Below are 14,816 nucleotides of genomic sequence, written 5' to 3' on the forward strand. Positions count from 1 at the left end.
TGAGAATGATGCGATCGGTCACGAGAGCCAATGGCATTTTACAAATAAAAGTTGACGTAATGACGCAATTGGTCACGAGACACACGAGAGCCAATGCTGTCAAAGCTGACCTGACGTTTCTTCTGGCGGCAATATTTGAAATGTATTAATCTTTGGCGGATGGACTCGACGTTGCTGATCGCTTTTGGGGATTTTCTTCACACAAATAAATCATTTGGCCTCGGAACACTTGGAGTATTTGTACTTTCTGAATAAATTGTGCCTGCAGTCGTATCTGCCTGTTATCCTGTTTTTTTATAAATGGGTAGGTTTAGGGAAGCGTTTGAGTTACGCGTTCAAAATGTCTCTGAATATGTGTCCACAAGGTAAATGAATTTATAAGCATACTAAATTATGTTTTTTTTGAAAATGTAAAAATGCAGAATGTTTCTTGTGATGGGTAGATTTAGGGGCTCTGTGTGTGTGTGATGGGTAGGTTTAGGGGCTGTGTGTGTGTGATGGATAGGGGCAGTGTAGGGGGGTAGAAAGAAACAGCGTTGATTAACACGCTAAAAAGCGATTATGCATCTTTATAGCACGCCAAAATGGCATACAAATTAACGTGTCATACATACGCCATTTCATGAGATCAGTCTGGTCTGTGATACCTGTTATAAGTCAAATTCTCCATCACCAGCCGAGAATCAGGTTTTTAGGCTTTTTTTCTCAGTTAGAAGACAACCTTCAGTTAGCCAGAATAGACTGAAATGTGGCTCAGACTTCAATGCTTTTGTGAATGGTGTTCATGGAAGTTTTGGACATTCCTAGGAAGTGTTCTTCTCTTGACTTATTTATACACAGAATTGTTTCTGATTCTGCAAGAGATGTATAAGAGAACATTTCAAAGAGGAGACAGCAGCATTTCATCTGTCCTCTCTTCTCCTCTTGTCTTATGATCTCAAGAAAGCAAACACTTCTACTCTCTGATCTCATGTTACAATCAAACATGTTGAGTGTTCTAGCTCTGAGAGGCATTCTTTAGAGTCGACTGACAAACTTGGCACGAAGAAAGCAGTTATCATGCATTTTAGATGCTGTTGGAGTGCTCCAGCGTCTGATCCATGGGACAGTTCATGGCTCTTCGAAGACGCTGTCAGTCAGCAAGCCTACAGTAGCTACACTACATCTGTATGTGTGAGAAAATAGATAGACTATGAGTGAGATTTTAGTGAGTCGCTGCTTTCCTTCAGAGGTATCCTTGAGCTATAGGCACATTTACAAACGTGTTCACCACACATGCAAACAAGCAGCACTTCACCATCAGCCTGCTGACATTAATCGCCTTAAAATGAAGCCTTGTGATCGGTCCCAGTGAACCTGGCATCAGTCAGACATATTTCTCCTCCAGCCCTACATCTGCTCCCTATCTAGGACATTTATTTGCATGTTAAGTTGGATTCAGACTCTCTTGACATTTAAAAAAGACTCTTAATATGCAGTAATATTATTTATTTGACTGCTTTGCAATCTGATTAGCACAAAACTTGAAATGAATTCAGCTGAATAATGACAATATTGTCTACTGTAGAGCTGCTTATAGCTGAATTTAACTTGTTTTATAATTGTTGAACTTTACACAGTTATGGAACTGAACTAAATCAACACTGAGCTGAGTAATGACACTATTATCTTATTAAATTAATTGATGATTTTGCATCATTGATTGTTATTTTCCTGTGAAGCGACTTTGAAACAATATGGAGTTTATAAAGCACTATTTAAATAAGGTGACTCATAAAACAGACAGGACATACATTTTCAGTCACAGTCATAATAAAATCAGACATTTATGCTGAAAAGGAGCATAAATGTGTCTAAATCATCTGGGGGTATGTTCACTCAAACTACAGCATGTGAAGTTCAGTTCATAGACACTCATGTGCAATGGCAGTGAGTGTCTGGAAGCAGTGCTCTGCGTGCTTTAATGACATGCAACATAGTCAGTGATGTAGTTACTGAATCACCAGCACTCATTCATTCACAAGTACTCAATAGAGAGTGTAATAGCAGGAGCAGTGTGTTAAAAATGACTACTTATGAGACTGACATTTACAGTGTGTGTGAACGGCCGTAAGACTTTGATAGGTTCAGTTAGACAAATAAGTCTGAAATTAGGACTTGGTTTTTCTAGCAAGAAGCTGACAGGAATATCATTAGTTCAAGGTGAATGCTGATTGTATGTGTTTTATGATTAAATGTGATACAGAGAGCATTTTGTGTAATTATATTCTAGAGATATAATTTCCACCTCTGCATTATGGAAGCTGTTTTATATGTGCTTAAATGAACTACTGGACGCAATCAGCACACATACATGGCTGATGAAGCAATCAGGCATCACCTCCCTCTGACAGTCATTTACTAACACAGTTCTGTCAGCAGCAATCAGGCATTATAAACACAGATACCGACCGTCACACAGCCAAGGAAAGATTAATACTGCCATAAAATATTGGGTTCTCCTTAAAGGAATAGTCCAGAACACAATAGGATATGTTTAACCTGACTATTCCTTTTAGTATTAATAGTAGGTTTGTGTATAGATTGTGCATGTCATTGTCTTGTCAGACACAGCATAATTGGTGCAAAACACAACATTAAAAACCTTTTATGTTATTAGAAGTTTAAATATATTTCCGGGGCTGCCACAGTAGTTAATGAATAGAAAGCACTCAAATGTATTTGTGGTGGTCAATGTTAATATCGTGATGGGCCATCATGAATAAATAAATGTTTGGGAACCACTGAGAACAATTGCTCACAATAAGAGCAGGAACAGTTATTAAAGTAAACGGCCAGTTGTGATTTCATGTACATCAGATCTGGATTCTTCTGGAGTGACAGTATACAGATGGTTTTCTCAAGAACTGATGTTCTTTGTGCATCCTCTTGTAGCATTTGTTTCCATCTGAAACCGTGTGTGTGTGTGTGTGTGTGTGTGTGTGTGTGTGTGTGTGTGTGTGTGTGTGTGTGTGTGTGTGTGTGTGTGTGTGTGTGTGTGTGAGAGAGAGAGAGAGTGAGAGAGAGATTTAAAATACAGGTAAAACACCTGTAAAAAAAATATGTATATATATATATGGAGAATTCCTTCATATTTATACAGTACATTGTGCCCTGTTTTTACTGACTTTAAAAAAAAAAATTTACAGTGTCTATATGCAGCCATATTATCAGTGTAAACGAGACAGACAGACCTGATTAGGCAGGTTTAAATTTATGGTTTCCTGTTCATATGCTTTGGGAAATATTTGGCTATGAGCTGACTGTATGCCATCGGTGCTGCCGTGTTTTATGTGTAAAACCAGCTGGTCATGTGATCTGCTTCTTTATGAAATGCCCTGCTGAAATCATTGAAACACTTGAAACCAAGTGCAAAGTCCTTCTCATTTAGATGTCATTGTGTATAGCTGAACGTGGTGCCGTGACTCACTCAAGAACAATAATGAAGGGGAAGCAGAGAGCTTTAACTGCTTGCCCACATGGCTGCAATCTGACAGGCTAATGATAATTTGAACCATAAATCACTTGGAGCTAGTGCAAGTTTGTGCAGATGTATTAGCCAGTATGATATGAGATACATCAGTGATTGAATACATTTATTCACCATCAAATTATTTGTGTGGCTTCATTACAAAGCAACTCTAATTCTGAGCAAATAATTAAATAATTTTTTCATGAAAACGTCTGAAGATAAATGAGGGGGGTTGAACATGTATGTGTTTTTAGCTGTTAAAGTTTGATTTGAAAGCTGATCAGACTCTGAATTCTGTTTTCAATAAGATGTGTTTTGAAGCTGTAAAAAGCAGATAAACACTTGTTACACATGTTCTGTATTAATGTTTTACATTGTTGTGTCCATTGCTAGACTGAGGAATTATTTTTGGAATAATTTCCTATTGCTATCCGGACAGCAGAATTCATGACAATTTTCAAGAAACTGCTGGAACTTTCCTTTTCCCTTAATTTTTACCTGCAGTTGTCTATTATGATTTATCTTGTTCTTATAACTTTCCCTTTTAAAGGTTCCACTAGACAAGACTATGTCTAAAACATTTAGCAGCACTTATTAGCACTTCTCATGTTATTTTCCTTAAAGGGTTAGTTCAACCAAAAATGAAAATTCTGTCATTAATTTCTCACCATCATGTCGTTCCAAACCTGTAACACCATCGGAACACAAATTAAGATATTCACCACTCAGAACCCTCCATGGACAGCTATTTATTTAACTCTTTCCAGGTCCAGAAAAGGTAGTAAAAACTACTTTTGTTAAAACTAATTTTGTTAAAATAGTCCATGTACTCCAGTGTTTAAACCTTAATTTTATGAAGCGACAAGAATACTTTCTGTGTGAAAAAACAAACAAACAAAAATAATAACTTTATTCAATTTCTTCACGTCTGTGTAAGTCTCCTACTCTGTTGTCATTGTAAATACAGTCCAGCGCTTCTGAGTTACATCAGAGCTATGCCAGTGCGCCAGCTTACCATTGGCCGATGTGGTTCACCTGCACTGTAAAAAGAATTCAGGTCTCCAATTGAAAATTTTCAAGTGACTAATCACATCTAAATTTTTCTGTTGGCAAAACTGAATTTCTGTGAATTAAATTGCATCAATTCACAGAATTTCAATTTGACCAACTGAAAAATTTAGATGTGATCAGTCACTAGACATTTTCAATGGGAGACATTTTTTTACTGTGTGAGCACATGCAGAGACTGACACAGATGAGAACTGAATGAAGTCATTATTTTAGTTTATTTTTTGTGCACAAAAGTATTCTCCTTACTTCAATTAAGGTTGAACCACTATTAGTATTTTAATTTTAATTTCATATAATTAGTATATGTCTTTTCTACCTCTCTGGGCCTTGAAAGTGTTAATTTAAATAGCTGTCTATAAAGGGGTCAGAGAGATCTCCGATTTCATCAAAAATATCTTAACTTGTATTCTGAAGATGAACGAAGGTCTTACAGGTTTAGAACGACATGAGGGTTAGTAATTAATCACATCATTTTTATTTTTTTTGGGGGGTGAACTAACCCAAACTACATTATAATGTTAATTAAATTATTAATTAAGGTTTAAGTAAAAAATAAGAATGAAAATGTAAAATTTCTGTGTGTATATGTGACTGCTAATGATTGTTAATGAGACAAGCTGCTCATGATCATGCTCTGCCAGTAGAGCTCTGCTGTAGATCACCTCGCTCTCAGTGGTAGGCTATGTGTGTGCGTAGTGTGTGTCTCAGTATTGTTTTCTCCTGTACACCCTCAATTAAACTCTAAATGTAAAAATAGCACATGGTGGTGTTTTTCTTGCTCTCATTTGTGATGTTCAACATGAGTTTCTCTTTTTTAATTACTTCATCATGTACTCTTTTGTCCTTGTTTCTTTTCACACTATATAATCCAATGTGATGGTCTTCATTAAGTCCCGGTGGGTCGTCACGGTAACAGAAGACACTAAATTTAAGAGCCTTAATTAGATTTTGGAGTGTGGTGCGAGTTTCATTGTCTTTAAAAGTCGCTGTGGTTTGTTGAATGCCATCTGTGATCTGAATATGTACGGTCTGTACAAATTAAAGTATTTCAGTTGAGACGGTGGCAGCACTCAAATGCACGATAAGAAGCTTTTGCTGAGTTTAAGTGCCATTTGATGTGAGAAGCAAACTATCATATTCCTCCTTCCTTCTTTTTCAGGTGTGCTGTATTTCTCATGTTCGGCCGCTTACCTCTGTGGGCCTATTCTCAGAGAGTGTTTTTGTGTTTAAACTTCTTTTATCTTGATGCTGCAACAAGTTAACATGTACAATGTAAAAGCTGTGGAACGCAAGAGTGTGTTCTGATAGCACTGCGCCTCACTGTGTCTGAATGAACAGACAGACAACAATGACATTCACTCCACTCAAATTATAAGAGACTGACAATATGCAGGAAGGAAACAAATGAAGCAATTGATTCTGCTGAAAGAACTAGTCTCACACACTAAACGCTTGAGTTTAATTTATTCTGATTGTTGTTTGGATTGATTAATTATCAATTAAATCATGATAATCATCTTAATCCTGGCACGCTGCATCGTCTGTTGTCTAACAGTGTGAGATTCCTGACAAACTAAAGAGATTCATGTTCCCTGAAGAAATCTTTGAGCGCTTCACCTATGGAATCCCGGACCGTTTGAAGACGTGACGCTCACCAGAGAGTCAGCTAGTTTTTATCTCCTGAAAGGCTCGTCTGCATCTGATGTGAATCCTCTCACGTCGCCTGTAAAGCCCTGCAGATCAGCAGGCGTGTTTGTGCTGGACCATTGTAATTATTATTCTCTTTTGATTCATATCCAGCTGGGATTTCATTCATGACAGCACTGAAGAAGCGATTCCACAACAAAAATATTATTTCCTTCTCATCCTGAGCTTTTTTATATAACGGGATTCAGCCATCATCAGGAGCGGATCCTGAAGGATCGTAATCCCTTGCTGTTCTTTCTTTGTTTGATTTCTTGATGTTGTCATCCCACGACCTATATTAGGCTCAATTGAGAGTGAATATTATATCTATGATCAAATGGTAGAGGCACGGGCTATTATTTCCAGAACAAACTTGATGCAGGGCATTCTTTATCATCGGTAGGATGAGTGGCAGCACTGCTTTTCTCTGTTCTCCTCTGATGTATGTTTCAGTACAGTGATGTGCTTCTCACCCCACACTGAATTCATCATTAGACATCAGCTTTAGGGCTTTGGTCTGACTGTGCTGTTAAAAACTTCATAAAGACATAAATCAAAGTCTGCTTTTCCTGCTTGAGCTGAGAAGAATCCTTAAAGAGGATTTTCAGTGAATAACAATGCCCTTTTCATATAGATAAAAATATCAAATGACTTGAATCGTTTGATACTCTTATGGTATTTGACCTTCTTGGAGCTCGACAGACTTAAGTCACTACGAATTGGACTGTGATTAAATAGAATTCCAAAAATTCCAATTGGGTGGAATTCCATGTGAATGGCACAAGGTTGAATAAATAAGAATATACTGTGGTGAATAACTTGAAACACACACCTGTGCAGTATACTGACCACTTTAAGTGTGTGTGTGGGGGGGGGGGGGGGGTGCATGCTTGTGTGTCTGTCTGTGTGTGTGTCTGTGTCTGTGTGGGTGTGCGTGCGTGCGTATAAGTCACAGCTTCTTGCTAAGAAAGCCGGTTCTCGTCTGGCTAATTTGCCCACAGAATAACATAGTAAGCAACTTTTCCTGTGAGGATGTGGCTTGTTTTTCTTTTTGTTAGTGCTTCCCATCGATGTGTGGAACCTGAGGAGGCTCGTCTGTGATCGCTCTGCCTGTCGGGCAGCTTTGAACATTAACAAGACGTGTTCCTTGTCGCCTCAGGCTTGAGTCAGGGAAACTCCTACATGCACTTTGAGGAAACTTTTGGATAATTCTATTCACTTCATGCATATCTGAAGCTTCTGTAGGACCCTTTTCACAATTCTGGGGTCCTCAGAAGCAGAAGTGGGTAAACTTCTATAGTGGTGAATGGGAGACAACAGCAAATATATTTTTTGTATTCTCTTTTTCTCCAATAGAAGAAGAAAAAATCCATGATAGCATTTCCACAACTTTACAAAAGAGGGGAAAAAAATAAATGATAAAAAATCGAGATTTGTTACAGCAGTCAGCAGAGAGAATGTGGAATTTGGATCACTCCCTCATCCATTGTATAAGAAAACACTCACACAGCAGTGTTAAATCTTTTTTTTTTTTTAAATGTAAAAAAAATTGCAGAGATAATATAACACCAAATGTACACCAAATTAGCCATAACATTATGACCTCAGGATCATTGGATCCTTGTTGGTCCCACTTTGCTGCTAAAACAGCCCTGACCCGTTTGGGCATGGACTCCTTTAAGTCTTGTAGGTTGCGAGGTGGGACCTCCATGGATTAGACTTGTTTGTTCATCACATCCCACAGATGCTCGATTGGATTGAGATCTGGGGGATTTGGAGGCCAAGTCAACAACTCAAACTCGTTGTTGTGCTCGTCAAACCATTCCTGAACAATTTTTGCTTTGTACCATTATCCTTAAAAAGTCCACAACCACCAGGGAATACTGTTTCCATGAAAGTGTGTACATGGTCTGCAACAATGCTTAGGTAGGTGGTACGTCTCAGAATAACATCTACATTGATGGCAGGACCCAAGGTTTCCCAGCAGAACATTGCCCAAAGGATCACACTGCCTCCTCCAGCTTGCCTTCTTCCCATATTGCATCCATGACAATGTGTTCCCCAGGTATGCACCCATCCACGTGATGTAAAAGAAAATATGATTCATCAGACCAGGCCACATTCTTCCAATGTCAGCATGGGCAACCTTGACTGGTTTGTGGTGACAAACTACGATGCACTGTGTATTTTGAAATTTTTCAATCATAAACAGCATTAGCTTATTGAGGAATTTAAGCTACATTAGCTTGTCTCTTTGATCGGACCACACAGGCCAGCCTTTGCCTTGACATGACACTGTTGTTGGTGCTAGACTGGCTGGTCTGTGTAGTTCAGAAACTGCTGATATACTGGGATATTAATGCACAACCATTTACATGGTTTACAGAGAATGGTCAAAAAAAGAGAAAAAGTATAGTGAGCGGCAGTTCTGTGAAATGCAGAAGTAACTCAAACAGCCACTTGTTACAATGGAGGTATGCAAATAACCATCTCTGGATGCACAACATATGGAGCTACATGCAGATGGGCTACAGCAACAGAAGACCCCACTGGGGCCCACTACTATAAGCTAAAAACTGTAAACTGAGGATACAATTTGCACGGGCTAACCAAAATTGGAAGAATGTTGCCTGGTTTGATTAGTCTCGATTTCTACTGTGACATTCAGATGGTAGGGTCAGAATTTGGAATAAACAACATGAATGCATGGTTTTTTCCTGCCTTGTATCAATGGTTCAGGCTGGTGGTGTAATGGTGTGTGGGATACTTTTTTGGCACATTTTGTGCCAATTTAATAGTTTAAATGGCACAGCCTACCTGAGTATTGTTGCTGACCATATCCATCTCTTAATGACCACAGTGTGCACATTTTCTAATGCCTCTGATTTACTGTGATCTAGGATGCATCTGGAATTATAAAAATGATTATGCTGCAGGGATCTTACAGAGATAAGAACGCAAAAAGGCACGTATTAATTAAATGATCGGGCTACATCCTGTCTACTTACCTTCATCTGATGAATTTTTGAAGGCAGCATAGATGTATCCTTTATTGACTATGATATCCCACAATCCCATGCATTTGATTATATTGTGCAAATGTATGTCCTACTAACTTTTCACACTTTTGTTGTGATTTCTAATGAGAAATAACTACCGTAGTAATTAAATATTCACTTTGTTTGGACCAAAGCGCACCTCTTTTGTTGTAGATCATTACACTGGCATTATGCCTCAGAAGGGTTGCAGGCTGTCTTTCCAAAATCGTAAGGGAACATTTTTGCACAAACACGGCCTGCAAAGTCATTGCCTGATAGGGCATCAGGGCAACAAGTCAGCTGCCTAAGCTTTCAAGCAAAACCTTTTGTGATTCATGGTATAGAATTATGGATATAAAGCCTGATTGGTTGCATTCTGTGTTTCCCCATTTTATCAAGCAGAAATGCTCTATGTATTGTGACAGGACCACAAAAAAGTCAATCAGCAGATTTCCAGTAGCTCTGGAAGCTTGCAGATCAACTGTGCATGTGTTGTTTGGTAGGGCATTTTCATGAGCCCTGGGGTTCAGCGATTTAGACGTAAGCAGCTCGCTGGCTCTTGTTCCTGCAGTCGGCCGAGGGGCCCGGAACAAAGAGGGCCCCTTTCACAGGCCAATAGGCTCCGCAAAGCACATTAAGTTTGTTGTGATTTCAAAAGGCCAGATGCTTCAACTAAATAGAAAGTGGGGAATCTGGATTTCATAAAGTGTCACTGCCCATCATTCGAGTGCAACCTTCCCGTCTGTTTCTTTCTTTCGTCGTTTTAGCAGGCCTCACACACAATTTACATACATTTGTGTGTTCTCTAAATGTGTGTGTGTGTGTGTGTGTGTGTGTGTGTGTGTGTGTGTGTGTGTGTGTGTGTGTGTGTGTGTGTGTGTGTGTGTGTGTGTGTGTGTGTGTGTGTGTGTGTGTGTGTGTGTGTGTGTGTGGTGTGTGTGTGGTGTGGTGTGTGTGTGTGTGTGTGTGTGTGTTTGGATTTATTTTATTCTCCCAAATTGTCTGTCTGTGCATTAAATTGACCACTGTGAACAGTAAACCCATGGTTGCACAAAAAAAACCTTTAAATACATGCACAGTTGCTTTGTAAGACTGTGAATGAAAGGATATATTTTCCATCATAAGATAATATCAGCGTACAGCTTACAATAGTCACAGGCCAAACACATACACCTCTAAGTGCTGCAGTGCTTTTATTTCCTCCAATTAGCACATAATAATGTGAATGATGTGAATGAATGTTCCTGTTCCTCTCATTCATCGGTTTTAATACATCTGTACAATTCAAGCTCAGTACAAATGTCATATTTTTATGAGCTAATAAACACTTGTGTTTGCTGTCAGTTCTGGAAGGGGGAATTTTAAATGCTTGTTTTTAGACAAGCTGTGGGCCAGTGACAGCTCTTCCAAACACATGGACATCTTCAAGGAGCAGCATACTAGACTGTCTGTGTCTTTCAGATGCACTTTAACCTGTTTGTGTGTTTCTGTCTCGTCTCACAGATCGGGGAGAGGCAGCGTGTGCTGGTCACTGAAGAGTCCTTTGATTCCCAGTACTACGTCGCCCACAACAAGTTCTATGAGCAGGTAATAGTTCACCTTTGACTAGTGTAATTTTAGTGTCATTGAGATACTATGATATATTTTATTGATATTTTGAAATAGATTTAATTTATAAGTATCAGTTTTCTTTTTAAGTTTAGTTAGTTTTTGTAGTTTTAATCTTTTGTCTTGTTTAATTTATTTTTTATATGCCTGTATCGTTTTGTATTATTGTTTAATTCAGTTTTAGTTATTTTAGTACATCAAGTCAAACTTAATGAAAATGAGAGATGTTGCCCTGGCAACTAGCTGAAATAAAATGAGTTTACATTTACTTTATTTTATTCCAAGTAATGAAAATGTGTATTTGTAATCAAATCTGTCTTTGACTTAGTACTTCTTTTCTAATTAGCTGCAGCAGTGATGTCTGAAAACTACTTTGTGGTTCATATTTGTTTGACATTTAAATTTAAAACTGAGCATGCTTACAAGCAGGAGGCATATCTAGACACACATGCTCATATGGATTATAATATTTTTTGAAAGAAGAATAATACATTCATATCTACATTCGTTTTTATGTTTAAATCTGCATTTATAAAGAATTTAAAAGGTACTTTATAAAGTGATTCTTTTTAACTTGTAGATCCATAAGGTCTACAATATGAATGTTTTTTTTTTCTTAAATGGGAAGATTGTTTTAGCCCTCACCTTATATGTGTAGCAGTACTATTCCAGCCTTTCCCATCATGACCCGGCGACCTCACTGCACTTTCAGGCTGATGTGATGATTGACGGTCCATTTACTTTCGGATCTGGCCTTTCCCTCTCTTCAGACAGGGCGTATTTACAAACGGTTTCTCTTCCACCAGCTTCTTGTTTCAAAATCCCTTTCAGAGACGTCTGTCTCCAAACAATGCCAGAATCAAAGAAATAGCAATGAACAGAATGTAGTCATTTACTCACACTCATGTCATATGACTTTCTTTCTTTCATGGACGCAACAAGATAAACTATTGTATAATTGTTCATAGGAAGTTCTAATGTTTTATTTCCCTTTTTTAGTGCACTCATGTCTTCTGCATTGTTACAAGCCATTGGTTTCCTTTCTAACTAGTTAATGGTAAGAAGTGAGACAGATGTTATCATCAAAAAAGTTGTCTCGGATTGAGGGAGAGCACAGGTAAGCACAGTGCTGTGGCTCTCAGCTCCTCAAAGAGGTCATGGAGGTCACTCATCCTGCCAGCCGCCATTGATCTTTCTATTATAATGGCCAGCAAAAAGCCATCTCCAGTGCCATTGATTGAGGACAGGGCTGCGCATTAAAGGATAGGGGGTCTAATCTGAGGTGCAAGCCCTCTGTTTTATTTTCCTCCTTTTGTTCTACTTTTCCTCCTTGATCTGCAGTCTCAAAGCTGGAACGCTCTCCAGAGTGTTTGAGACGTGACTGGCCATCTATCAGAGCTTTACTCAACGGATCACCATGAACATGGTGCCGATTAAGAGCTCAGCTCAGGTTGTTTGGAGCTTAAGCCCAGTCTGTCTTTGAGCTTCCAGCGCCCATGTCAGAGACAAGACTGAAGACAGAGCTGCTCAGACTCGTCAAGGGCGAGTGAAAACATCTGCCAGCTCCATGAGATTTTTGAAAACAGGCCTTAATATCTTGTTGGATGAAAAAGTGCAAGAACTAAGAATGTTATTTTCTAGCTAGTCACTTACAGTTTACTTACAAGACCTGCACATTAACATCAACAGTCTAAAGTTCATCAGATCTTTTGCAATTGAGCAGTGGGATGTAGGTGCAGACAGTTGAGCTGCTACTGTTGTCTACTATTGTTCACATGTTTGCACTCAACTAGAGACAATAACAGCAAAAGTTTTCTAGACCTCATTGGTTTGGTTCACTCTTGTCATTGATTCTCCATGTGGGATTTAAACCAACAGCCTTTCAATGACTGACTCATATCTTAAACCATGATATTGTCTGTTATTCTACACGCTGTAATCCCGGCTGCACTAGGTATTATGTGTGCTCTCCATCATGTGTGTAAACCAGCAGTTCTTCTGGTTAAATCACCAAACAGTGGACACGGCTCTCTGCTAACCACCCACACTCTTCATCTCAGCATGAAGTCCTGGTCCTCCACCCTCCTGCTCGTGTGTTCTTCAAGGACACGCTTGCGGTCTTCAGCTCTGCCACAGATGTGTGCTTTCAAAAAGACTCAAGAGGTTCAAAGAAACGCTGCCTCGTCCTCTGCCGCAGGCTCTGAAATACCGTTCATTTAACAATGAGAAGTAGGATGTAGAAATGATTTGCAATTTCCAGCAGAACGTGGACAACTCTTAATGGGTTTCAAGTGTGCAAGGACTCATCTCAATAAAGATGAGACAAAGACTCACAGTCGTTTTATCTGCCACCTATAAATGTTAGTGTTTGACCTTCAGGGTTTGTGTAATTGAATGAAAAAGTAAATGGGGAGAAAAAGTCTTCTCTTAAAGTATTAAAATTCACGGCACACGTCGGCCACAGCAGAGATGGAGGAAAAGGAAAACATTTATTTCCCAAGCCTAATTGAAAACGTATTCAACAGATCCTCTGATATGTCGGTGTTTTGATGAATCATAATGCGCTTTAAGCTTCTGCCGAGCCTTTCATGTCTGGGGAAGGTGTTTTTTACGCTCCAAACTTATCTGCTGCTCAGCGTAATGAAGGCAATTTCGATGTAAACCCCTATAGATTCCAACTGCACAGCATTTTAATCCAATTCAGCCTCCATGTCTGGACTGATTCATCTCCCTTCAGACCTCGTGCAGATCTAAGGTCTCAGTGGAATGTGTCCGATGCTCTGGGATTAGATGAGTGTATGGCAACCCGGCATCAAGAGCAACAGCATAGCAATGAAAAAAGTAGCTTGTTTGTGTGTGTTTTTTTCCACTGGAGTAAACAGTCAAAATGGTCAATATGGTGCTTACAAGCTCGAAACAAGCTTCCTTTATGAAAATGCACAACAGCGGCATGAGGAGCATCTTTAACAAGCATATGTGAGAATCTTTAACAAGCAGTTTAAAATGTATGTGTGGAGTGGATACAGTGGAATGCTGGAAATGAAAAAAAATCATGGTGTTTGATTTTGCAAAAACATATTTATTTTTCCTATGGCTTGTGTTTTTATTTAGTGGTGAATTACTACTTACACCTTCATTTTAATGGTGCATAATGTCAGTTCAAAGTGTTCAACATGACCATGGATCTCATAGATTAATGACAATCAATCAATTCATTTTATTATCTGTCACAAAAATGTCACAGTTTTACAGTTTTCATAAACGTTTTACACTGTCCATTTGTGAGCTGTAGATTATATTTGTTGTTAACCACTGTAGACACCCTTCTTTCCTATTGTTTTTTGTTTTGTTCATGATGTCTTTTGGTATATTGTGTTATGATGCATTTATAGCTTTTAACCTCAAGGGACTGAACTGGTAAAATGTCTCCTTCATGCTTCTGCAGGTGCTGGTGCCCAAGAAGCCTGAGTTCAAAGGGAAGATGATTGAGGTGGATATATATGAGGCTGGGAAGCACTACATGAAGGGCTGCCCAGTGGAGGACGCGCAGGTCTTTACTCCCTCCATCGCTCAGCCTCTTCAGAAGGGCCAGGTGTCTGGACTCCCTCAGGTCAGTCTACTTGACCATGTCATTTCAGATTAGCTTGTTCTACATGTCTTTACATGCCATTATTTATTAGATGATAAAATACTCAGAATCACTGAGTGTGGGGGTTCATTCATATTCAGTAATGTTATCCATTTAACTGCACTGATTTGAACTGAATCTAAGTGAATAATGCTAATATTGTCTTCTGTATTGCAGCTTACAGCTGAATTTAACTCATTTCATTATTGATGAACTTTTAAGAACTGCTTCCGAATTTTTATTTTTCATATTTGATTAAGTTTGCATCATTGAA

The 14,816-nt window shown here is 38.8% G+C and overlaps 1 protein-coding gene across 1 annotated transcript in view; it reads left to right on the forward strand.

Annotated features, from left to right (window-relative positions):
* Nucleotides 1–14,816, forward strand: part of cdkal1 (CDK5 regulatory subunit associated protein 1-like 1) — a 394,373-nt gene that overhangs the window by 365,063 nt on the left and 14,494 nt on the right. Inside the window, exons 13-14 of the mRNA XM_067449825.1 lie at nt 10,810–10,893; nt 14,360–14,524. Coding sequence (XP_067305926.1) covers nt 10,810–10,893; nt 14,360–14,524 — 249 coding nt within the window. The remainder of the gene's footprint in view (nt 1–10,809; nt 10,894–14,359; nt 14,525–14,816) is intronic.

This window comes from Pseudorasbora parva, chromosome 7 (genome assembly GCF_024679245.1).
Source record: "Pseudorasbora parva isolate DD20220531a chromosome 7, ASM2467924v1, whole genome shotgun sequence".
Classification (NCBI taxonomy): domain Eukaryota; kingdom Metazoa; phylum Chordata; class Actinopteri; order Cypriniformes; family Gobionidae; genus Pseudorasbora; species Pseudorasbora parva.